The sequence below is a fragment of the Chinchilla lanigera genome, unplaced genomic scaffold, assembly GCF_000276665.1.
Source record: "Chinchilla lanigera isolate Chin_1 unplaced genomic scaffold, ChiLan1.0 scaffold00059, whole genome shotgun sequence".
Lineage (NCBI taxonomy): Eukaryota > Metazoa > Chordata > Mammalia > Rodentia > Chinchillidae > Chinchilla > Chinchilla lanigera.
Genome location: NW_004955460.1, coordinates 5163726 through 5191182, shown reverse-complemented (window position 1 = coordinate 5191182; position 27457 = coordinate 5163726). Strand labels below are relative to the sequence as shown.

The 27457-nt window shown below is 37.9% G+C and overlaps 1 gene segment (V, D, J or C); it reads right to left on the bottom strand.

The window, feature by feature from the left end:
- LOC106150005 lies at positions 1–26638 on the bottom strand. The segment is given in 6 exon segments: positions 1–3332; positions 3920–3955; positions 8192–8521; positions 12052–12097; positions 26021–26325; positions 26431–26637. Coding segments are annotated over 6 exon segments (906 nt in total).
- Positions 26639–27457: the final 819 nt, after the last annotated feature.

The following is a 27457-nucleotide window of genomic DNA, read 5'->3' as shown; positions in this document are numbered from 1 at the left end:
TTGAAACAATATACACAACAATAATTTACTAACATTTTTAGATGATACATTCACATTGTTCAAAAATCTCATTCAAAAAATATTTTTAGATACACTCACTTTTGTAAAAAAAAACGTAGAGTGTACATATGTAGGTTTCCATCTTCTCTCTTTGTACAAATGTTGTATACAATATACATATCTACCTTTCTTATTTGCAAATAGAAAAGCTCTTTTAATGTTAGTGTATTGAAATACTTAGATAGCCACAATATAGCTCATTGGTAAAACTAAAATACTTTATTTCATCAGCTTTCTCCAATAGATGGTTGATTAATTTCCCCTAATTTGATTCTATGAAAATGCTGACATAAATAAGGAGCTTTACATCACTGTGAATGTGTATGTTGATAGTACACAGTGACAGCTTGTCCTGCATAGGCTGCCCCATTCTGCTTTTCTACCACCATGTGTGGGAATGCCGGAGTGGGCTGGCAAATGTCACGGTTTTGTGAATTTGGCAAGTGAAAAATAGGATCTTTTCTCCGGTACCGGGAACCGAACTCACGACCTTGCGCTTGCCAGGCAGGCGCTTTGCCGCTGAGCTAAATCCCCAGCCCCGAAAAATAGGATCTTGTGTAGATTTATTTTGCTTTTCTCCATTTATGAGTGAGGACAAGCATCTGTTCATATGTTTAAGGTCTGTTTGTAGTTCACTGCAAATTTGTTCATGCCCTCTGACAGTGTTTCCTACTAAGTAATAATACTAACAAGACTGACGCCTGCTTCCTGTGTGTCTGCATTTGTGCAAGCCAAAATATGAAACAAAATGTTCAAAGTACCATGGGTGGATAATAAAATAAGTTTGTATTTTACTGCTTTCTTTAATGAATCCTCTCAAAGTTAAAAACTTAAGTGCATTAGAATTAAGACAATGTCATATTGACATTAGCAAAGTTTTGTTTAATTGTTTTTCAGTTGCTATGAAACAGATTCTTTTGGATGACAAGCAGAGGTTTTCATTTGGAAATAAAATAAGACCACTCAGATTGAAGAAACACCAAATGTAATTGAAATCGACTCCCTGATTCCTGTGAACCCAGACCTTAGACCAATCCCTGCCCTCTACGCAGAGAGTGGAGCTATTTCTGCACTGCAAATGCACAGCACCAGAGAGGAAATAATCACACCACCCACAGCTTTGTGGGGCTGATGTCACAGGAGGCCCCAGGTAGGGTTCCCAGGGGTTGAGAACTCTCAGCATCCTCCTTCCCTATCCACCTGGGCTGCTCTAAAATTCAGCAGCACAAAGCAGAGGCCTGGGGAGGCAGGGACACAGTGGGTGACAGGAGGCACTGGTGTGGCTGGTGGGGCTTCATTTTCTCAGGCTTGTTCTGTTTCTGTGCTCTGTCGAATGTGGTTGATTCTTGGAAGAGGCTCAAAGACAAACCGGCTCTGACTGGTTGGGGCAGCACAAGGAGTGGTGAAGGTGTTAGAAGGGAAACCGAGCACAGTTAAACCACAGCCAACCTGCCTCACTTTTGAAAAGTCACAGCTAATGAATGCAAAGAAAATATCCACCTCCACACATGTGCGACTGCCATCAACCTTCTGTTCCATGCTGTGGGTGGGTGGGTGGGCGTCCTACATGGAACACAGAAAGGACATTAACTGCTGTGGGAGTTGGGAACCTGGTGCGAAGAACTGTGTGGATACTGCTCCTTCTGTCACTGCCCTGACCTTGTGCTGGAGGAAGGAACAATTGGCAACTCAGGATTATCCAGAACATTCTACCAAGTACCTGTACTTTTTCCAGGTATTCAGTGTAAGGATTCTGATTTCTTTTAGTTTGATGTTCTCATTGTCAACAAAGTAGCATATGAACTATGTCTATGAACCTACTGGCATAGATAGATGTAGCTATGTGTGAGAATTATGCGCTTCAGGAGCTCAAAGATGTGGAAGCTCTTGCTTCAGCTATATAACAGAAAGACATACACTGAATAACCTGGAGTCCCCTTAGAGAGCCAAAATGACTTCTGGGTCCGTCTGAACACAGATTAATAGAGAACATTAACATTCAGTGAATGGGAGATTGACATTAGTTTTCAGAGAGTTCAACAATGTGCTTCTATACAACAATTGTTCCACACACTTTCTGACACACATTGCCTGGGCCTGGTGCAGAATATAATTTATTCATTTAGATTCAAATTACATAGACATGAAGGAAACAAGTAACAATTTTTACTTTTGTGTTTGCATGCTAACTTCATTGTCCAGCAAAAATTAAGGCATAGAGAGATTAAAGAGCTAAAGGTCACACAGATACTAAATTCCAGATCCAAGATTTAAACATAGGCTGTCTGGGTCCAGAGTCTGTGTGCTCAACACCTTGTCATGCTGCCTTAGGCTGGTGTCACCCTGGGGCTGGTGTCTCTCTCTCAGGGGAGCATTGTGAGGAGGAGGACACTTGATACTGTGAACACTAGCGCAGAGCTGAGCACTCAGGATGCCAAGCACATTGGACATTTCACTATGGCCACTGAATGTCTCAAACTAAATGAACCTGAACCTGGAGACCCCGAAGAGAACAGTGATGTGTTCATCTTCATTTGTCAGTGGTTTCTCCTAGAGTCAGTGCCCCAAAGAAAGAGACATAAATCACCACCACAGGGACAGAAATACAACTGTGGTACTGGACCCTTGGTATCCATCAGCTCTGAAGGCCAGGTCCCAGTTGTCATGCTATTCTCATCTTCTTGTTAATTCAGTATCATCAAATTGAAGTATCCACAGCCCAAGGAACTGTCTTGATAGTTTTTATTTACTCTGTCAGCCATGAAAAGCAAAGCATGGAATTCAATAGCCAAGAAGGCTCTGTCAAGGTGAGTAGAGTGTAGGCTTCCAGGGGTGACCTGGTGCAAGGGCACTGGGCACCTGACCAGAAGTGGTGAACTGTGCATGTCAAGGTTGTGAGGACCTGGGCCAGCTGGATGGCCTATGGGGACCAAAGAGAGATGTGGTTTCAGTGCTATGAGCTAAGCCTTGCTGTGACAGTGAAGTTGGAAAGCCCCTATGTGATAATGACAGAATAATATGCACATCGCCTTCAGGAGCTGGAGCCTAGCAAACCATGCCCAACCTTAGCAGATGCTGCTGGAGACAGGAAACAGTGGAGACCATAGCCCTGTATGCCTCTATCTGTCAGGTTCTCTTCCTGTCCCTGCAAACAGCCGACCATCTGCCCAGAAAAGCGGTGAGGATGAAGGCTCCATGGAGGGCGCTCTTGAGCAGCAGTAGGAGGTAGGTGTAGTAGGCAGAGGTGCTGGTGAGCTGCACGCCCAGCAAACCTAAGAGAGGTCAGGTCATAAGTTAGAGCTGCATATGTGACAGCATGGGACACACCATGGGAAGGTGTCACAGATTTCTGATGACCTGCACTGAGGGAACACCACCCACACACCCAAACGTCAATCTCTGCCACTCCCACCAGGATCACCGCGGGCAAAATTCAGCTTGCAACACAAGTTCATAACCACCTGCTATAAATTCATTTAGAACATGATTAACATTAATTTTTTTTTTTTGCAGTTTCAATGATGGATTTCTGTAAGGGCAAAAGAATGTGTGATAACTAAGTTGTAATATTTGTTCTTCCTAATCACCTCTATGAGTAATAATCAGAGAAAATATACATTAACCACCAGCCAAATGGCAAATGGTATTGACAGCTTTGCACATAAAGCTTTAATCTTAATTAATTCTTGTCACAACCTATAAAACAGAAGGGGGATTCTTTCTCCTATAGTCTCCTATGAAAACAAGTTGCTTATTTTGCTAATGTCTAGGAGACAGTGGATTAAAAGGCTATTCTGGAAGAATTCAAAGTTAAGATGGTCAGGAAGAAAGAAATGGCATCACATGACATAAATCTTACCATTTTCATTTTTCAAGCAAACTTCAGAAGTTGTGACTAGAAAAAATAAGAGCAAGTATTGGTCAATTATTATTCCCTTTCATTTGAAAGTATGTGTATGCAAACATATTTACATAAGTGCATAATCTATTGATAGACAAGGACAATCATTTAAAATACAGTCCTCACAATTCCAAAAGTAATTCTTTCTGACTCCTTGAATTTCACTAGATATCATCCATATATTACAAAGATCTTGAAGTTCATAAAAGGCACATTATTTTTATTAAAACTGGAATGTAACATTCAAGACTGCGTAGTTTTCCTCTGTATTGATAACTCCTCGTTCAGTCTACTGCACAAAACAAGTAACCCACAAATGCATTTGTAATGGAAAAATAAACGCAAATTGGCTGCTTTATATGCATCCTGAGTGAATCCATTCTATTCTAGAGTGGAAAACAGAATCACACACATTTAAAGGAGTTTAATTTAGAGAAACTTATCATCTAAGCAGAGGAAAGGAGCTAAATCTTTGCAGGTCATACAACAGCATTGTCCCAACTCACGCACATGATTTGGGAGAGGTCCAAAATTTGTGGACATGAAAACGATGATATTAATGAAAGCTAATGCCTATTCAGTGTCAGGGCTATGCCAGGCACTATGTTTCATGCTGTACCTGTGTTATTTATTTAATTTCCTAGTAAAGCATATATAAGCTATATTCTGGACAGCCTCAAGTTATGAATGAGGAAATAAAGTTTGGTGAGTGTAGATAGTTTGGTAAGAGTCATAAGAGAACAGCACAACCAACATTTAAAAGATATTGTGAAGGATTAAAGAACATAGGGCACATGGAGAGTGCTGAGTAAATCTACAGAAACATACAGAAAATAATCACAGAGAAACAACATCTAATCCCTAGTGTGGACACCACAAAATCTTCTCTTGTAACATCTAAATTACTCTTAGCCAATAGGCCTTTTAAATATAGGAGCTTGTCTTGGTTACTTTTCTCTCTTTGCTGGGACAAAATACCTGATGCCCAAAATTAAGGAAGGAAAGGTTTATTTCACTTACAGTTTGTGGAGGTTTTAGTCCATACTTGGCAGGTTACAGGGCAGAGTGGCACATGGCAGAGGGCTACAGCTCATGGCGGCAGAACACAGCAAAAGCAACAAAAACAAAAGGGAGGAATGGTGGCAAGCAACCTCTTCCTCTCCCTTACATGTGCAAACTGTCCACCCCAAGGAGGATGTAGCTCTCACACCCATAATCAATCAAACTCTAAAAGCCTGCCCCATGACCGCATGAAGCTTTGGGGGGACACACAGACATAAACCATAACAGAGCTCAGCATGTTAGTGCAATTCTTTCAGGGGAAGAAGGATAATTCAAGTCACCTTCTAGTCCTTTGAATAAATATTGAGGAGGGAGCTGTATTTATTTGTAGTTAAAAATAAAAAAAGTCAATATCCACACAAAGATGAAAATCTTAAAATGGACAGAGAACCAATGCCATGATGGTGGTTTTGGTTTAATTTTTTCTGCTGTAAGTGTTCTTATCTTTATGGGCACAGTTCCACTCTGCCCTTTCACATATCCATGGTGATGTTTTATTGTTCATGCATGAAGAAATGGACTGGAAGCTCAGATTCTTTGGGTAAGTCTCAAAAATAAAAATGCTAGTATGCACAGTTTGGATATCAAAGTACCTTGATAAATTGATGTTAACAGTTCATAAATATCTATTCCTTTTTTCTTATGATGATGTTATTCAGTAAAAGATAAATGAAAATGCTTTATCATCAGGCATCGGTGGAATTCAAAAGAATACAGTTGCTGACAATAAAATCTATAAGCCTATCCTAAGTTCTCTCTCTCAGTTAAGACTGACTACAAACTTGGAATAGATTAGTTTTATTTTCCTTACATTTCACTTCATTCATTTGTCTTTCCAAGAAGTTTCTTTTAGTTTTTATAAAAAATTAGGAAGCAGCATTAGAAATATGCTGTTGGAGAACACTAACAGAAGTGCCCCCAGCTTTGTTGCCCTGACACGCCCTAAGAAGATACATGATTGAGAATTCAGAGCAGAGTAAAACATAAAATTGAAACTTCACTCCAGTATGATAATTGTCATAGGAGTTACTATGCATTTTATTTTTCCCTAATTGCAAGAAAATATCTAAGAATAATTGGATACTTAGGCACATTGCTTGTGTTAGCCTTGCACTTTGTATACTTCCCTCCTCAGCTTCTGAGCAATAGAAATAGAAAATAGGGACTCTTCTTGTTATCTTACTTTAGTTTGCTTTAGGAAATAGTATAAATACGTAATAGCATAAGTACTATATGTATACATATGTACATATATATATACACACATACACACATACTATATATATATATATAAAAAATGCATTCATGCTATATTTTTGAAAACCAAAAATTTCACCCACATTATTTTATTTGTCCTTCCTCATATCCCCAGGGAAATCCAGACAACTGTTGTGATCTCACTGGTCACTGCAGAAACTAAGGATTCCAGAAGATAAAGCTGCACCTAGAAATCTGGATGGTTCATGGCAAAGGTCTTACACATGTTGATTTGTTTGTGAGCCCCACAGATTCATAAAGACCCCTCAGCCACATGGAAAAGTACAATAAAATGATTCTCTCTCAAGGCCACTCTGGAGCCACTGGATTAGTGTTTAACAGTTGGGACTTTGACGCACACTGGACGACTGCCAGGCCCCTGCATATTTAGCCCTCTGCCCAGCTGTGCAGACCTGTACCCCACTGCATCAGACAGATTCCTTTGAAAGACGAGCCTGAGTAATTAGGAAAAGAATGTCCATTCTTCACTGCTACACATCCACCGTGGGACACTAGGTAGACCGTGCTAGACTCTTCACCCACATTCCCACCTGAGGCTGGCATAGGCTAGTGGTACAGGAAATGTTTGTACTTCTGGCACTTACCAAGGGCAAAATATGCATCCATAATGGAGAAAGGAAATAAGTTCATACACATTAGCCTCACTCACCCTTAAATTATGAAATTTTACTAATAGTGATGCATAAGTAAAAATCAGAAAAACATAAGACAGCTAAAGAAAGTGCAGCAGCTAAAGTTATCCTATATTATGTTGAACTGGGATCTGGCTCTTTCATAGGAGCACTATTTTGTTTATTAAGAACTTATTCTTTGTAGAATAAACTTCTTGCCTAGCAATGCTGAAGTGGGTGGCATTGCTTGCTGAGAGATGCCTAATTGTTCCCTCTCATAAATCAAGGAAAGTCATCAAAACTGAAAACTTCTTCTAGCATTTAACAGGTAGTAAACTCTTTTTAGCATTTAACAGGTAATAAACTCCTTTTAGCATTTAACAGGTAGCAACTACCCACTAACAGGTAGTAGGTGTTTTCATGTATGTTGTTTCATTTGATCCACATATAAATTCTAGGAATAGCACAAATTCCCTGGTATTGTCCCATAGAATAGTTAAAATGGTAGAGGCATTGAAGAACACAAAAAGAAAAGTTCACATACACTTTCTCAGTCTCAGTTTCAATACTAAAATACTAAGACTACTCAAAAATGTTTATAATTATTATGTTAGTCAGAAATATAGAATAATCCTGCTATAATTAAATGCAAGCTAATTTAAGAAAGATTTACCTGGACTGATCAAAAAATATGGTGTGCTTTTAAAGAAAAGAAAGTACACTGAGATAGTAATCCCTCTAAAATACTCCCTCTGACTTTGAACTCAGTTATCTTGTTATTCTTGCCACTTTCCGAAGCAGTTCTGGAAGGCTTCTTTTGTGAGTGTCTTTAAGAGGTATAATCTAAAATACGATGAATGCTCTCACCAAGTGCCATCCGGTGGAAAGGTAGGTTTATGAAAACGTTGCTATATATCTCTACCTAGCTTATTTCCTGGACCCAGCACCATGCCACTTCTGGCAAAGTCAAAGTGAGCATGAAAAGTTAATGTTTTGAATCAATTCAAAACATTCAGGCAGCCATGACTGTGCAACTAGACACTCGCACAAAAGGATTTCCAGACCTCCTTTAGAAAGTGGCAAGACCTCTGGGATAAGTGTGCTTTGAGGGGGATTAATGACAACGTATATTTTAATGTGATCATTTCTATTAAAATTTAAACATTCATTGTATTTTGTGATCTCTCTTCATATATTTGTTTGCATTGATACTTGACAGATGATATTCCCTTTCAGATAAATTTTCGGGAAGGTTGTATTTACATTAATATACACATACCTTTCTTTATTGGAGGGAAGACAATCTCCTGATCACCTCTTCCTTTATTATTCTCATGTTTGACAATAAATTTGTGCTCTTTACTCATGGAGTCTCCAGTCACGGTTAACCAGCTAAGTTTCATGTAGGTGTTGTTAATCTTCACTGTATCTCCCTGCTGGGATTCCAGAATGCCATCATTATCCTTTTCCTTCCAAGATACCTTAATAGGTTCAGGAAAAAATTTCTCCAAGAGACAAATATATGTCCCAGCCTTATCAACATTTGTTTCACTCACTGAAGGAAGAAACATAGAGGGCTTGGGGGAAATGTCTTCGTCAAGCACTTTATCTGTGGAGGAAATGGAACATCAATGAAGAGAATTACTAGAAAACACAAACCATGTGTGGTTGTAAGCACTGTACCTACCTCACAGTAATAGGAAGATGAGCTGCCATTGAATGAATGCCCATCATGGCCTTTCATCTGCCATTGTTGCATGACCCTGATTATTATCCTTACTTTATAGATAAGAAGAGAAGGTCAGTAAGTTAAACAAGTTGCCAAAATCACCACTATTAAATGGCATAGACTACAACAAACACCTTGCCTTTGTCTTTTCTCCACATGTTAAGATGGGATATGATGAAGAACTTCAAAACCAAGGCTTCCAATATTCATGAACCTATTCATTTTTTTCCACAATGGATTGTGTTTTCATGATGCATGTCAGGGGATAGACAGGAGATTAGGTCACTTCGTAACCTCTACAGTGAAAAGCTAAGGTCTCTTGTGAAGTGCTTCCCTCTCCTATCCTTTGTCATTTATGCTTTCTGGTCAGGTAACTCATGTTCCCATGCTTTGTCTGCAATTCTGCACAACTCACTCTACTTCAGGATGCACTGTAAGTATCTTATTTCTCATAGAGATAAGTGCTAGGAGGAAGATTTTAATTTTTTAGTAACAATATGCACTGACTTCTTTGAATGGGTATCTACTTTCACGTGTACTCACAGTCTATCCAGTTGACCTCTGAGATTCAATATGGATCATATGTCCATTTCTGAAGTTCCTGAAATTCTCCTAGTTAATCTTTATCATTGTACAAAAATCTCACTTTTTCACTTGACCTACTTAGCTTTTTTGGATCTGGCAGTATTTAAAACTGCACTTCCAAATTATTTGCAGTGTCTTGAATTCAGAAACAAAATAGCAACACCACCACACCTTCTATTAAAGAGTTGATTTATTTTCAGAAATGTCCTTATGTGAATCTAATGAAGTAATGTTTATCAGAATTTTGCTTTGCTTTAGAAAATGTTCACCAAAAGCATATCTTATTTTGGTATTTCATCGGAAATTCAACATCACTAAGGATTCACTAGAGGTGTGTTTTTCATTTCATAGTTGCTTTAATATGAATTGACCTTATTAGGCAGAAAATCTATACATAACTGCATGTCTATATTTTGAATCTCACTATAACTTCCAAAATTAATTAGTATGTATCTTATTAGTCTTTGGAGCTTGGTCATTGTCTTCCTCTTAAACTACTGATATTATAGAATGCCAAAATATAAAGTAAGCATCATCTGTTTACAAGGAATTATTATGTGTCTCTTAACTGATTATCAATTTACATTTAATGCAAGGAGAAATTATAAATGCTTGAATTCTTTCTAATTGGATTTCCAATTGAAATTTGAATGTTTTGTCAATATTCTCTTTGGGTTAGCTTGAACATATAATTGTTCGATAGTTAATTTCTTATGAAAATTAAACAAGTTGATTTATAGTATAACAAGAAAAGGGAAAAAGTTCCTGATTATTTCTGCCTATTGTAGCAAATACCAAAACTCCTGAGTTTCATTCAGAATCAGTAAACATAATATTAATATTTTAACATGATATAAATATAATTAGGTAATAATGTGTTTAATTTCATACATTTTATTTTTATTGTACTTAGAAAGATCTTGTAATCTCTACATCTTTGTATTTTAAATTTAAAAAGCAAGTTGTAAAATATAAGATTAATGTTCAGTTGCACACTGTATTTATATAAATTGATTCTTTAATCTATATATTTGAAAACTAATTTTCATCTTGAGAACTTGTGTTTCTTTATAGCAATACTTTTGATTCAGTATAAAAAAACTGAAAAATCAAATAATTTATTGGAAAAATTACTGTGTGGTAGTGCAGTCTTCATTGCATCTTGTCTCTTTTCCTCAGCTTTCTTTTTTCAGGGATGAAATGAATCTTGAACATCTATAATTTCTTCAATATAATAGTTAACTAAGCATAAGTAGTGTGCTTGATTATTTATAGTTAGTACATATATTTTAGAGCCCTATATTATATGGTCTTTTAAAGGATTACTTTTAAATGTATATTTTAAGAGTGATTTCCATGCTTGAAATATTTTTCATGATATGTAGAATGTCAGTCATCCTATTTTATTTGAATAACACATAAAGTGGCTACTATATATTTCATTTATTGAAAAAAAATGAATAAACATATCCAATTCATTTATGTGTATTCCTTTGAATAATGAAACAATATATTTTCAGTTAAATTTCACAAGTTGCTATATTTTAAGAGGCAGCAAGGTAAACTGCATATAAATTTATCAAATCTCATACTTTCTGTTGGAGATATATTTTAAATATACATATTGTATTTTTCTATTTTTTCTATCATAAAAGAGTTACATCCATTTAATTTTTAAGATGTATTTCATCTTTATGATTAATTCCCTACTGTATTTAATTGATTTTATTTTTTGTACATTTTCAATATGAGTTTATAGTTCTTTTTAGGTAAATATGGGCAAAGCCTAAACTTGCTAATTATAAATTTTATTACTAATAAATGTTGATTTTAGAAAGATAATAAATTAAGGAAAAGAATTAATATTCAAAGCACGTAGAACAAAAAGCAAATTCTTTGAAAATACATTTTAGTTCATATGGTTATTCTTTCTGAGTGATGTACAAGTTCACAAAATGGAAACAAATGCCCACAGATTCAAGTTCTTGTATGACTAGGTGTTAAGATGACCTTCCATTTCCACACTTAAAAGTAAAGCTGAATCCTCTGGAGAATTTCTGCTCTGTAGATGTTATGAGCTAGAAGTAATTCTTCAAAGTGGAAATTATGTTCTCTTTACATTTGAACAAGAACATTCCTGGACAAGGAAGGAGGATTGCTTCAAGTTCAGCACCAGCCTGGGCTACATAGCGAGTTCAAGATCAGCACGAACTACATAGAGAGACGCGGTCTGAAAACAAAAAAATTCTAGTGAAAAGAACCTTATTAGGCACCTATTATGTTTACACGATGTGTCAAGGACTTCAGTGACACTGTGTCAAGGAATTCTCATATTATCTTGCTGGGTTAGTGCTATTATCCCATTTGATGGGTTAGGAAACAGGTCAAAGACACATTGCTCTCACTCACTAAGCAGTGAAGGTTGCAGCCTTGGCTCCAGGTCTGCCTTCCTGAAAAGCCCTCTTCCACAGCACACTTGACCATGAGGAAAGAGAATGTGTCTGCTCTATTGAATCTATTACAGATTTTATCTATAACCGTGAACATGTCATAGGCCCAAACATGTCAATAACATTGTTCCATATATTATATATAAGCATGTTATAGAAGCTCATTTATATACAAAGCCAAATCCTATTAGAATATTTACTTCCACAGTCTTTTATATTTCTTTTTTAGTATTTGTATTAAGATCTCTCCTCAGATTTCTACATGAAATCTCCATCACATACCTCTTTTTTTCTGAAAATCCTTACTATTATTCCAATAAGGTTGCTTCTTATTTGCTCTCTACTACCTCAGAAATGCTGCATTATTTGACTTACCTGTAACAATAAGTTTTGTTCCTCCACCAAAGATTTTCTCAGCATACTCCACAATGATTTCATCTGTATCAAAAACCTTTGTCTAGTTGAATATCCCTGTGATTTTCAAATTCTATAGGCAACCCAATGGCCTAGAATTCTGGAGAGACTAGGGAACTTGTCCCATTTATTTTGCTCATAACAAGCTCCATGACTAAGCAAGTCAAATGTCTTTAAAGTTTTGGTGATTTCTTCCCTATCCTCCCAAAAACCAACAAAATAATGATAGTGCAAAGAGATTCAAAATTGGCATCAGCACTGATGTTAACAACTTGTTCACTCTGATGTTAGCAACTTATATGTTAGCAACTTGTTCACGCTGACTCTGGTCCAACATGACATTTTAATCTCATAAAACCAAGCCTTGAACTTACTCATAAAAATTCAGCATTTGGAGAACACAATAAACCAATGGTAATTAACTGGGGAGAGTTGTCTCTGTCCTCCGTGTGCATATACTATGCTCTAGTATGCCTGGAATTCCCAAGCCATCATCACAAGAAACATGCCTTGCATACTCCTGAACTTCTAAAGGCTCTCACCTGTCTCACCTGCTGCTGTTAGGCAATCAAAGGGAGTCCTGGTGCAGGCCTGCATGTGAGGCAGTGTGTTGTGATGGTTCACTTGTGCTGACAACACAAAGGTTTCTTTTCCCAATGAGAAGTACAACACATGTAAATTTCAAGCTTTCTCCAGAATATTCAGCCTAAACTGTTTTCCATCATCTCATGCTATAAAGCCCAGCTTGCAACTCCCAGCCTGGGCCTTCCAAGCAGAATCACTAAAGAAATGGCAGAAGATCTGGTCCTCAAAGCCATCTTGGTCACCAAATGCTATCTGCCTGGCTCTGTGTGCAGAAGTCTCCATCTGCTTGACATTAAATATTAGGAGATCCACAGTAGTGAATCCAGCACTGTGAAGTGGACTTAAGGACCATTTCCTTCATATCCAGAAATGGAAGTTGAAGGCAATGTCCACTCGCTTCAATTTCCTCCTGAAGGACTTACTCACTGAAAGCATTTTCTAACTTTATAATGGAAAAGATACTATATTTGGAAAATTTAGTACGCTTCTATTAACCGGATAATAATAAGTATCTATGCCACTACGTTTATTACCCAGATGATAATAAGTATGCACCCCAGTACTTTTTTCTTTTACCTTTCAGAGTAAAATTCTCTTCTGGACTTCCTATTAGATAATTATGTGCCTTTTTACTTCTCTTTTCCTCACAGCTCTCATTGTTCTATTTTTATTTACTTGCTTAAATGTACTTGTTAATTTTATTTTAGATCTTCTCAATTAGATGAGGAAATAGGAAATTTAAATACATGACCCCTGGGTTATTTTTTCCAGCCTGTTTGTCTTTTGGCCTCAGTGCCTGATTGTTTTGTAAGGTCCAGCTCAAATAAGGCATAAGAGATAGAGATTATGCTTACGAATCCTAATTGTATGGTAAAATCATAGAAATGTTGAATTTAAACACACAGTGCAGGAGCATAAGAACATAAGATTTTCTGTCCCAAGATTACCCTTCATGATACAAGAGTTATCTGTGGCACAGACTGTGTGTAGCCTTTCAAATAAAAAGATGCTTTTCCAGCCATATGGTCCAATATTACAACTTGATCAAGATATCAGTCTAAACTCAACTCAGTTAGTACTGGTCTTGGAATAGCAAGGGTAAAGGAGAAAGAACAAAGAAGTTTAATGTGGATTTGGCAACTGTTACTTGGGACTAAGGTCTCTATAGCAGTTACTTAATGCATGAATAGAATAATAATGAATGGAAAATGCTTTAAGTCAAAGTGAGTAGAAAATTGTCCGGGGGGATAAAATATGCAGCGGCACCCACACAGAAATTTCAGATAGACACCTGGACCTGAGATCTCTTAGGAAGTTGTGGTAAAGTAGATGGAAATATAAGAAAATGGTGCTTAGAAGTTCAATATAAATTCTTAAGTATTTCCCACCTTTTCTATAAACAGCAAGAATTTTTTTCATTTCAATAAACTAATATCTGGTGAATCCAAAGTTACTTGCTGAAATATGGGTACATAGAGAATAGTAGCCCCAGACGTCACATTCCAGAATCAAAGGTTCATTTTTGCTTGTTCTATGTACTCCTAAAAAAGCACTTTACAGGGAACTTAGGAATTCTTACTGTGGCACAATTATTTCATTTGATTGTCACATTCATACTGAGTCCCCTGGAAAAAAGAAGAGCAAAAATAGCTTTCCAGTTAATGATTTCATTTCTTTATACAATCTCAACCACCAAGAAAACTAAGAAGTACCACCCTTTACATTTTTCAATGTTTTATCAACTTTGTGAAAAGTCCCTGAAAACGTCCATCTTAGTGGATCCAGTAGGCTACAATCATCTTTGTGAGATGTTTTCCCTAATCCAGGCAGAACTGCATCTTTAAGAATAATGAAGAATGAAGAAATCATTTGAACTAACTTTAAAAAAATAATAATGGCCGCTTACATCTTCCCTACGATCACAGACTGATATATTTTAAATTTGAATCATCCTATGGCTAAATCATCAAATACTTAATCCTTCTGTGATCAGTGATATGTTTAGCATATTTCTTTCTCATTTTTTCCTGTTTGTTATTTCTAGAACCCATGGAAACTACATTTTTCTCTCCCTTTCCCACTTCATCCTGCAGAATTAAGAGAAAATTTACCTGTAACAATGAGCTCTGTCTCAGGACCATACACTCTGATTTCATTGCCACTAGTTGCCTATTATATAGAAAGTCTTTATAAAAATCTCTCTTTGTGTTCCTCTTCAAATTGACCCAATTTCTAGTCACTATTTATAAACCCTCCTCTTCTCTCAGTTTAATTTATGCAAATATTTATGCAGTGTTATACTGAAATATGTAAACTGTCTAACTTGGTATTAAAGACAAAGCTCACATAAAATCACATTAAAGCATATAATCAGGAATTTAAGGACTTAGCTCACTCTGCCTGGGAAGCATAGATTTTTTTTCTGTTCTCTTGAGTTGTATATCTGGGAAAGTCTGATTTTATTCATCTCATGACTTTTCCAGAAGCATCTAAATCTCCTCCCTTAAAGACTTTTTAGGTGTAAAAAAAAGTCAATTCTTAGTCCCAGACTGTAGTTTAATTAATATTCATTTAATATTCAAATATAAACATGACAATCATATAGTTAGCATTTAAAATGTATATTCAGTAAGATTTATGGGTATTTGGGGATTCATATGAATGAGGTATGAGTATTTGGATTGATTGAACTTCTTAGACCACAGTTCCCATTGATAATAGAGTTGAGTTGTCCCTTATTCTTAATGATCATCTCTTAAGCTAATCGTTGCTGAACACCTGTCCCTTTTGATTTGAAAATTCCCTGCAGTTTCTTGGGCATTGAATTTTAACCTTGTGCTGCTCCTCAGAGAGGCCTAACCAGTGCATATTTCTGCAGCAGCTTTGTCTCCTGATGTTAAGCCAGCTCTGAGTTCTGTTATGGAGGGATGCAGCTTAGTAGAGCTGCCAATACTCCTTCAGCAGCCCTAATCTTTCAACTGGACAAACTGATGCCAGTACAAAAATGAAAAAGAGTTGAATGGTGTCAACATGAATTGTCATTCTATAGAAGTACCTTAGGAATCCTGAGTTGGACATTCAATAAACTTATATTCCATACGACTTCCATGATTTTTTTTCCAGGGACGCTCAATCTGTGTATGGGTTTTTATAAGCAACAAGTACTATGCAAATTATGAAAGGAAAGCAGTTCATGAACCCAGGACCTCCAGCTTCTCTGGCATGGACAAGTCTAAGAACACTGTAAGCCCAGTGAAACCAAAATTGAGAAAACTTATCCATTGAACTAGAAAATTTATAGGGTTAAATCTGTGAATTGTCTACCCTTTTCTCTCCAGCATGCAACACACACACACACAAATCTTCAAGTAAGTCATCTGATGTCATATGATGAGACAATGAACAAGTAAGTGTGGATTTAAAGCATGAATATATTTTTCTTGAACAGAAAAGTTTTCTGGGACTTGAAAATTCCAGTACACTGGACCTTCTCCAGGCAATAAAATCAGAGTACAGTGGCACAAATTTTGACTGTTCACAGCCTGCCTGGTCAGAAATGGCATTCACTGATACAGTCATCTACCATGTTGATTCTTTTCACATTATTGGCAATGAGATTAAAAGAAAAATAAGGGAATAGATACTTTGTGGCATATCTGGAGAAAGTAGTACTATGTCAAATCTTAAAAGAGGCAACTAATAAAATTCCATGTTGAGGACTTTTCTGGAAATACTTTCCACACCAACAGTTTACTGGCATGAAACTAAAAAAAAATGTTCCTTTCTAGCCCAAGTCTACCATGTGTGTGTGCACATTCCAAATGCAAAATTTCAGTTTCTGCACTGATGGGAATGGAAGAAACTATTTACAAAGTAGATCGCTTTCCACATTCAATAGCTGGTACCTGTATAGTAATTGCTTTTCCTAGAATGAGGACAAAAACATAGCAAAGACAGATAATGTTGATCATAACTGTGTCCTAAAAAACATCTTTTCATTGGCAAAATTTATAAAACATTACTTACCAGGGGAAATTACAAAGAGCTTGGATCCTTCTCCAAATATCTTGATCAAGTCTGCACTATCACATTGATCCTAGCTTCTACATAAATCTCAGTAGTCTCCAAATTTCATAGGATGACCAGCAGTTTGACAGCTTTGTCTTGTCAGTGAGATCTTTTGAGTTCCTTTGTAATTCCTTGAGTATGGCTTTTGTGGGATCTTCTGGTTTGTAAGTTTCCTTATAAATTGATCTCATAAACATTTTGTTTTTCACTGAGGCAGTAATCATTACAACATGCCAATGGCAAATGTAACCAAAAAAATGATTGAAGAGGGCCAGGCCAACTGGTTAACCAATTACTTTGCTAAATGAGCAGCAAAAAGTATTCTGAGGACTAAGTGATATTTATAAAAAAAAATGTTCAGGTGTTCTGTTATGTTGAAACTGCTTAGAGATGGCATCAAAAGAGCAGGCCTCCCCTTTTCACAAACATAAAAGCTGCTTCTTACCAAGTTGGGAAAATCATTCTAAAAGGAGGAAGTGCTTTGGTAACTGAAAATGCAAACCATGCCAACACAGTTAAGAAATGTGAACACATCTCTTCACTTTCAGTACATCCATATATATAATTTATCATCATTACAGGACAGTGACAAATGGGCAATTAACTTCTGTGACAATTTATTTTTTTTCCAGGATTAAAAGAATAAAATTATAGAATTCTGTATATCATGAAATTGTAGGCTCTGTGCTTAAATGAGAATGTGGAGGAAATTCTAGTTCTCTGGTGAGAGGAGGAGGCTCTTGGAAGGCTTATTTAACCTTATCTCATTTGACATGGAACAGAATAAAAGAAATTGCTGGAACTGGTCAAGTCCTCATTTGACTACAAATGAGGCACCCAGCAGTAAGGACCAAGGAGGACAGGCCCTGACAATCCCTGGGTCCACTCTAGACCATCCCCATCCTGGCCAAGTTTCCAAGAGAAGATACAGCTTCTGCACTTGAAGAAAGAGGGGAAGAATATGGTGATTGTGGACAATGTTACAGTCATAGCAACTCAGAGCCACCAGTCTAATGGAGAGGACAAGAGGACTAGATGAAAAGTATGTCCAGGAAGTATTTTTAAAAGTTAATCTATTGATCAATTGATTGATTGGGAAAGGTTGTTTTAAATGGAGACTTCTACTGTTTGTTACTTAGAGCTGTGGATTACCCTTTGTGTTTTGGTACATGTAAATGAAACACATTCATTTCCTTTTTATACACTGTTTGTCTTTATTTCAAGACCAGGAGGAGAATCATTAGAAGCCTTACAAATTACCTATATTTCCAGAGCCATAAAGGGCTTCAGTGATAAAATAAATGAATTATGGGGGCCTCCAATGGATTTGCTGTTAGGAGGTTGTGCCTTGTTAGAAATGAGTCATTTCAGGCATGATTTGAAAGGTTGTATTGATAGAGCAAGCGAGTTCAACAAGAAAAGCACTCAGGAAAATCAAAAAGGCAGGAACGAACAAAGCTTTATTAAGCCAGTTAACAGAACAGACAGTCTCTAATCAGGAGCCAGAGAAAATGTCTACCCCAATCTGGGTCTCACCTTCAGTTTAAGTACATTTTATGTTTCCATAGTAACAATTACCTCATTTTTGGGACTCTTACAAGAATGTCACACAATTATCACAAAGTTTACTTCTTCCAGAAGGTCAGACAGCCAAATTCCATATGACCATTGCAGTTTAACTTTTAGCCCACTTCCCAATTTGTCCTGTTTGTTCTATTCCCATTTTATGACTCTGAGTTGATAACTAACCAAGGTGACTGGGGTGAACTATAGCTTAAGTGAACTTTAAGTGACTTCTCTTAATATGGAGTTAAAAACAGAAAATGGAGTCTCTCTTGCCCTATCAGTATCTCTCTCTTGAACTCTTCCCATCTTTCTCTGCTTCCTGACCACCATGATGTAAGTAATTTTCTTCTACCCTGACCCTTTCACCGGGGGCTGGGGATTTAGCTCAGCGGCAAAGCGCCTGCCTGGCAAGTGCAAGGTCGTGAGTTCGGTTCCCGGTACCAGAGAAAAACCAAACCAGACCCTTTCACCATGGGTACCAATGTTTGAGCCTACCAAACATGGACTGAAATGTCTCAGAGGTGAACTAAAATAATCCTCTCCTTTAATTTGCTAATGCTGACTATATGAAGTCCCAAGAGCAAGGAAAGTGACTAAGAATTTGGTACCAGAGAAGTGGGGTCATGGTTGTGACTGTTACCTGACAGTGTGATTTAGAAGCCTTTGGAACTGATTCCTGTGAAAAGCTTGGAAAGGTTTAGAGATACCTGTTAGAGAAACACTAGAATGCTGTAAGCTAAGTGATATGGATAGTCTGCTAAGAGCTCAGATGATCAGAATGCTGTTAAAAATGCATAGAGGAAAGACTAGGCTCAGGAGATCTCAGTGAGAACAAAGACACCATTAACAGTTGGATTATAGACTATTTGTGTTACATTCTAGCAGAAAATTTGTCTGCATTTTGTTCACTTCCTGAGAATTGCAAGGGACTCATATTAAGGGAGTTGGACTAATTAGTCTGATTGAGAAAATATCAAGGAAGCCCAATATTCAGATTACAGGGTGGATACCACTTGCTGTTTTAAGTGAGATTTACACTGAAAAACAGGAGCAAAATGCCCATTTAAAAGGTTTTGAGTTTTATCATAAAGGAACCACCCATAAAGAAAGGGCCTGTAAAGTTTAGGCCAAGGAAAACTTAACTGCTGAAAAGTTTAGCATAAAAAGAAGCCAACTACTTTGCCTAAAGACAATAGGAAAAGTGCCTTGTCCATAATGGAGAAATCAATAAAATCTCTCCCTTCCTGGATGCAAAGCTACAAAGCTTTCAAAATTCTCCTTTTTCTTTTCTTGTTTTTTTTTTTTTTCCAGTACTGGGGATCAAACTCACAATCTTGTGCTTACTGGGCAGGTGCTATGCTGCTGAGCTAAATTCCCAGCCCCTATAAAGCTTTCATATGAAAAGAGAGCACTAGGAAGTCCAGCTCATACAGGGTCAACTAGAAAAGAGTTTACCAGAGGTTAGCCATCTGGGCACTTTGAAGGTCTCTGCAGTCATGATCCATGTGGGCCTAGTTATGGCTTAAGCTGGTATCAAACTTTGAAGTTAGCCACATGGTGTTAGTTTTACAGGCATGCAGAATGCAGGAGTTGTGGAGTCCGGGGAGGCTTTGCCTAAGACAGAAGAACACCTGGGCAATCAAGCAGTGTGCCTCTAAGAGACTGAAACCAAATGGCAGTGGAGACCCCAAGAAGGTTTATAAGCCAGGAACATAGATACCTACTGAGAAAGGCCACAGGCAGTGAGTGGAGTCTGACCCAGAAGAGAAACCAAGAAGGCTGCAACAGGCAGTGCCATAGAGGCAGTGACACCCAAACCTTTTGGAATTCTCATCTTGCCACAACTTACCCTGGGTGCCAGACACAGAGTAATGGGATTTAACATTTGCTTACTAGGTTTTGGTATTGCTTTGGTCTCATTCCTTTGTATCCCCATCTTCCTCCCTTTTGGAATAGGAATGCTTATCCTGCGCCATTGTATATTGGAAGTGTTCCACTTCCTTTTTTGTCTGTTTCTTTTTTTTGTTACAGGGACTCACAGCTAAGATTTTTTCTTGAGTCTCAGAGGAAATTTTGGAACTAGACTTTTCAGTAATGCTGAAACTGTTAAGACTTTGGTGACTCTTAGATATGGACTAAATGCATTTTGTAAAAAGAGATGACATCATTCTTTTGAGGTCTGGAGGCAAATGTTATGAGTTTTTTGCATAAGGGTAATAGGAAAGATGCCTTGTCAGTAATGGAGAAATCAGTAAGATATCTCCCTTTCTGGGTGCAAAACTTTACAGGTCCTTTCTTTATGGGTGGTTCCTTTATGATAAAACTCAAACATCCTTTAGGCAGGGTTTCTTTCTTTTTTTTTTTGTCTTTGAGACATGGTCTTGCTATGCAGTTCAGGGTGACCTTGAGCTCACTTTGTAGCCCAGGCTGGTCTTGAACTCACAACAATCCTCCTGCCTCAGCCTCCTGAGTGCTGGGATTACTGGCATGTGCCACCATGCCTAGCTACAGAGGCAGGATTTCTTGAAGATGGTTGCATTATGGGAGTACTACAGCTGACTTGCAGTTAGGAGGTGCAGCCTCGTTAGAGGTGGGTCACTGAGAGTTGGTCTGGAAGGGCCCAGCTTCCTCTTTGGATCTTCTCTCTTTCTCTGCTTCCTGACTGTCATGATGTGAGCAGCTCTCCTCCCCTCCAGGGTGTTCTGCTATATGGTTTCTGTATTTGAGCCTACAGGGCATGGACTGAATCAGAAACATGAGCCAAAATAAAACTCACCTCCTTAATTTGTTGGTGTTGAGTATTGAGTCCCGGTGACAAGGAAAGTGCCTAATGCAATAATTAATACAAAAATTCAGGCACTCAGGATTCACATTTTATGTAAGAATAGGAACATCATAGCCATGTGCATAAAAATCAATAATTTCGATTCTCACCAGGCTATATGTAATAAACACACACTTCCCAGGCAGCAGATCTTGAGATGCCCAGTGGCAGCAAATAAATTCTACTACAAACAAGGGAGGAATGCATAAATGATTGCATAGAAGAGAAGGTCACATGACTATACCACAAGTTTGGAACTAATTGTGTACAGTTTTGCCTCATTTTTTCAAGCTTGACAATGATATTTTCACTACTAAACAAACACAACCAAAGGTATTAGATGATCAAAACATGTGAAGGTATGTCATTGCTCATTTCATGATTTGCTTGCCATCTTGATACAAAATAGTAGTACATTCATTTTTTTCATCTTGCTTTGTGTTCTAGAAATACTGAAGGAAATTGTTGAAATCTTGTATGTAACTTACAGTGACTTCCAATAAAAAGATATCAACAGACCTTGTCTTAAGCAAAATAAATACATTATCTAACAAAATACAAGAGAAAACTATGGCATGTGTGCCATAGTTTGGTCACAACTAGTATTGCTGGTCATTGAAAAGTAGCAGTTGCCTGCTTGTAAAAATGGAAGAGCAACGTATGGGAGTGGTCAGGCCAGTTAACTTTCCAGCAGGCTCTTCTCCAGCTATTTTATCATCTGTCTTTGTTCTGAATTTGATGATCTTCCACTTTCATGGGAGATATTCTGCACTTTGGGCACTTGTAAGGACTAACATGTGTTACCAATACTTCTTGACTTATGCAGCACCTGCAAGCAAATATGTCTAGTGGAGCCCATATTTGGTTTTGGCAAATAAGAAATGTTTATGTATCCTGAACAGAGATGCATGAAGGCACTTCTGGGTGGAAGGCGCTCTTCAGGAATTATCACACTATCCTCTGCTCCAAAATCTCTTTCCCATTTCCTTTCTCCCTGTTCTAGGATGAGAAGTCCTGTGTATGAAAGGCAAGAAAATTCACAATAGAGGGCCTACCATGAATGAGATATCACCTATGCATTTCTCTCTCTCAACACCACCTAAACATTTGTATAACTATTAATGATCAAACAGGAAATTGAGTGACAGAATTCAAATTGAGGAGGGGTTTGAGTTCCAGTTTGCAAGATTCAGACTCTGTCCATTTAACTGCTTCACACTGCACAGAGCAGGAAAGATGGTGTGGCAGGCAGAGTATCCAGCTTTGTAGAGACAGAGCATGTACATCTCAAGTGAGAGTATATGATATTGGGTGGTTCTTTCAGAGGATTACAGGGATTATCAGACTAAATGAACAGTAGAACAAATGCTTTATTTGCATATTCTAAAAAAAGCAGTGTACCAGTGCCCAGTACTGTGAATACAGTACGAGCAAGCTGAGTATAGATAATGAATATGTGTGGCTGATTTCAAGAAGCTGGAAGGATGACTTTGAATGTTTTCGCAGATTAGTGGCAGGAGGGTGAGGCTGTCCTGGGGCATATGAAAAATCGAGGGCTCTAGTGATTTCCTGGGGTTTTTTATGATCAGCTGCTGTGAGGAACAGTTCTATGGTTTTCTGCTGCTTGGGAACTGGGCAGTCAGGTTAGTGTATTAACTGTTTTCTCACACATTCCTGGAATGCATAAGTTCATCTGGGGTGTGTCAGGAATGGCTCTAGGATTCACTTATCCTTTCTCCTTGCAATTTCATACCAGAGAAATATTGCTTAGGAACTATGAATATATACCTACTCTGTTCTGTCCCCATGACTATCTTTCTTTGCCATTGATTCAGATATTTGGTAAGAAGGTTGAGCTTAATTTTTCCATAATACTTTTAAAAATCAGATGCTGAAGTATTTAATGATATTATTTAACATTCCCAATGCACAATACTGGAATTGTGTTTTTTAAATTTATTATTGCCAAGTAGATTGTGACTCAGAGAAATAATATTTAGTATATAACCAGAGTGTCTCTCAAGGAGGAACTAGAGCGCATTTGATGGCAGGTATGAGACCAAGCAATGTTGAAAATTGCCTTCTACTCCCCCTGAACCATGGGATCATCTCATGAACCCATGTCATATGGGAAAGTGGGCTCAAATCAATGCTATGTTTCATATGTAAGAACAGCTGCAAGAGTAACTCATTATCTTATAGTTATTGAAGTCTTGCTATTTCTGAGGCATTGTGCAAGATGTTCTCTCAACAGCCCTTTCAGGTTGTGCTCATCTCCATTTGGCAAGTGAGGTCCATGACACAGAGGTCCTTGAATTCTTCAATATATCTAAGAATACAAACAGGACTCCTTAATATTATTTCATACATGTATCTTTGAGTGGGATTTGCGTAGTTGGCTTTATACTCTCTTTCCCTGGCTACTGTATTGAATGCACTGATGCAAGTCATTAAATAATCTATGCACACCTTATTTTTAAGGATGAAAGACAATGAAATGTCCTCGTAGACCACTTTAACCTAGAGAACTTTGGAGGAGGTATTTAATTTCTTTTGGCCTCAGTTTCTACATGTGTATCTCATCTACATATGTATTTTTAGAAATATTAGGTGGCTCACATTATCCATTACAAAGTAGTAGAAAAATTCTCAGATATTAGCACCTAACACATAATGACTCTTCAGTGATGTTATCAAGCCCTAGTATTACTGTTATTATCAACGAAAGAAAATGTACTCCATTAAAATATGTTTTCGCAAAAAAACTAGAGTGTCCTATTTAAGAAATGTAAAATTATGAAAAATATGTAGAAGAAATTCAAAAGCTATATCGCTCAAGATAACAGTCTTTTAAATTTTGGGAGAATTTCATTCCCTTTTCTCAAATATTCATCTATCAAAACTAATATTTATATTTGAGATTTTTATACTTCATGAAGCTTTCTTTATATTGCACTGTGATATTTTCTAATTTTATTAATAAATCCATATGATCTGGATTTCCAGGGCTGTAGGGTATTCCCTTGTCAGAATCTAGTAGGAATCCAGTGTCTTCTTTCCTGTCATTCAGTTTGAGGCTTGAACTCTCCTAGTTCTATTCTAAACTCTAACTCTGTGTCTCTTTGTGGACCCCTGATTACTACTCTGTGAGGCTTTTTTGATACTAAATGAGACACCTTTGGAACTTTCTCACACAGAGTAAAAGATAGGGATATTTTACACTAATATTTATTTTTACTTCTGGTAATCAGCCTTCACAATAATGTTACAGCTAATATCCACCTCTAACACTGTTCTAAATGTTTTCTTTTACTATGCAACTTTTGCACACACCAGTCAGGGAGTTAGAGTCATTAAGAGCTCACTCTGAAATAACAGAAGAATCGAACAAAGATGACATATCCCAAGTCACACAGCAGCAATTGTGCCTAACTGCAGAAACCAGGTAAGTAACAGATGCTCACTAAAAATCTAAGCAAATGCACTAAACAATGATGAAAAAGGAAATCTTCATCGTTTACTTTTAGCATTTTCTCTTCATATTTATATAGTATCGTGTTTGGATCATTGCGTGTTTCTCATTTTAAATGGTCTTTACATATATGGTTTATATTCGGTTCTTTTAACTAATTTTACATTTGAATATTTATCAAATCCTTCCTTAGAAAGATTATGTGAATATCGTTATTAATAATCTGTGAGATGAGAACAATGTGTTGTTCTTTGATCCCTTTTGATCAAGTTCTTTATCAAGTGATGAGGAAACACTTGAGTGTAAAAGCCAAGAAGAGCCATTGCCTGGGTCCTCTTGTACCCCCAACCACATACCAGCTGTGAGACTTGGACAAGAGCTGGAACCACCACTTAGTGCTTCTTTTACCTCTTGATTCAGATGTGCTGGGTGAGGATAACAGAGCAGACCTCATAGGAAGTGTAGGTTAAAGGAGATGATGCAGGAAATAAATTGAGAATACTCAGAGGAGCTCTCTTCCATTCTCTCTCCTTCTCCCTCTCACTCCTACACCTCTCTCTCTCTCTCTCTCTCTCTCTCTCTCTCTCTCTCTCTCTCTCTCTCTCTCTCACACACACACACACACACACACACACACACACACATAGATATACACACACGCACACATACACACACACACACACCAGTTAACTCTCCTTGGCTCACCAGAATCTTTCATTCTTTGATAGTCAAGATTGTTACTGCAGTTTTGTGGGCACATTTAATGGTCACAGTGGCTCCAGCCAGTTCTATTCTGATGACATTACATTAAAAGAGTCTTCCTCCCCTCCCCTCCTACAGAAATGGTACCTGCTCCATCCCCAGTGTGCCCGGATATCCTAGCACTCACTTACAGACTCACAATCCTGGAACTTTTCAGCATGGCCCCATTGTCCCATTGAAAAGGTATAACTTCCTGTTGTGGGTTGTTCACTAGGCTTCAGTTCTCTAAGCTTCAACTTCTTTGGTTGTATCTTAGGCCAGAGACGATTCTTCCACAGAGGTGTTGCATGTGATGTGTTCATTGTGTGTGGTGACAGTGATCATCATGAGTCCTTCTCTATGCTGCCCTTGGCCACTTACCCAGCATCTCTGGATACTGCTGAGGTGACAGTGGCATAACCTGTGTCCTCTCAGCCCGCAGACAGAACTCAGTAGGAAGTAGCATCAGAGGGAGATTTGGAATTACATGCTGGGGTGACAGCACCAACTATGACTGCTTCTGGAAGAGCCCAGGGCAGCTATGAAGAGCCGCCTGAGGCTGGAAGCCCAGCTGGGGAGCTGGCTGTGGGCGCCTCTATTGGAAAGGATGTGGGTGGGCACAGATCCAGACAGGGGATCTTGTGTGGGTTCTCTCCACAATCCAGACACTGTGCATCCCACCCAGCACAGTAGTACATCGCCTCATCTTCTTTTTCTACATAATTTATTGTAAGGGTTGAGGAGAGAGTTGCAGGATCTTTCTTTGCTAAAACTCTGTTGTTCTTTGCTCGAGTTGGGGTTCTTGTGGTGGTTACTTGAATCAGATGCTCCAAAGCTTGATTTGGTTTCTGCAGGTACCAGTGAATGGTCGTAGTATCAAACTGGTCATCCCATGTCTGGCAATGTAAATCAACACTTTTCTTTACTTCTGTGGAAACAGATACCTGAGACTGCTCCATTTTTGTTACTCCAAGTCCAACTGCAAATAAAAGAGGAGAATTTTCAGTGAACTTCTAACAGTATAAGAAGCAACGATGATACTTTGGTCACTCATGAGGACCAAAATGGGCAGGAAGTGACTCACAAGTCCAGAAGGAGAAGAAGGTGACTGCTTGCAGCAGTGACATCCTGAGTGCTCAGCCGTGTCCCTGAAGAGAAGGCACAAGAGTAGGGAGTTGGTGGGTGCACTCCTTTGGACAGTGGCAGAAGGGAGTGGCCAGGAGGGGCAGAGGAAAGAAGTGGTGGTTGGGTGACTGAAACTTTCAGAATGGGCTGCAGACAGCTCTGCACATGTCACGATAGGGCTGTGGCCCACAGGGAAATTAGACATGAATGTGAGGAGGTCACAAAGTTGCCTTCCTTCTATGGAAAGGCCTTTCAACTCTTTCTTTCAGTATGTTCTTTTTATGTATTGTATGTTTAATAAGTACAACCTGTACAATAGCAAATATTAATAAGAATTTTCTATAGGTTAGGCTTTTTACTAAATGTTTTTCAACTTTTGATCATCTGATCATCACCTCACCACATACTGTAGTTGTGCTTTATAGAAGAGGAGACTGAAATACAAAGACAAGAAGGGTTCCATATTCATGCAGCTGAAAAGTAGAATATGCTGGTAATGGTGTCCCTAAAGAAACAGAGTAACAGCAGAAGGGTAAATTAAAATGTTCACCACAATGCTAAGTGAAATAAAGGAGATGCAGAAGGTTAACTATTGTATTTTTTTTAACATGAGAGACTCAAAATATAAAATATTAAAAAGGAAAATGAAAGAAATGACAGGAAACAAGGAGGAAGATTCTGGAGATGGGAAGGGAACTGAGGATGGAGAGAAAGAAGAGAGCCGGGAGGAGATACGGGGGAGTAAAATGATCAAGATGCAATAGGTACATGCACCAATTTCCTTAAGGTAAACGTAACTATTATCTTTCACAAACACAGTGCAAATAAGAAATAAAATAAGAAGCAATGAAATGTAAGGTTTCAAACAAGATGCTCAAAAAGACACTCTGAGAAATAGCACGAAGGCAAATTGAAAATATCCACAGTCAAGTTACAAGACTAAAAACCTCCATCGTTGTGGTGTGTGAGTGTAGATTTTAATTTGC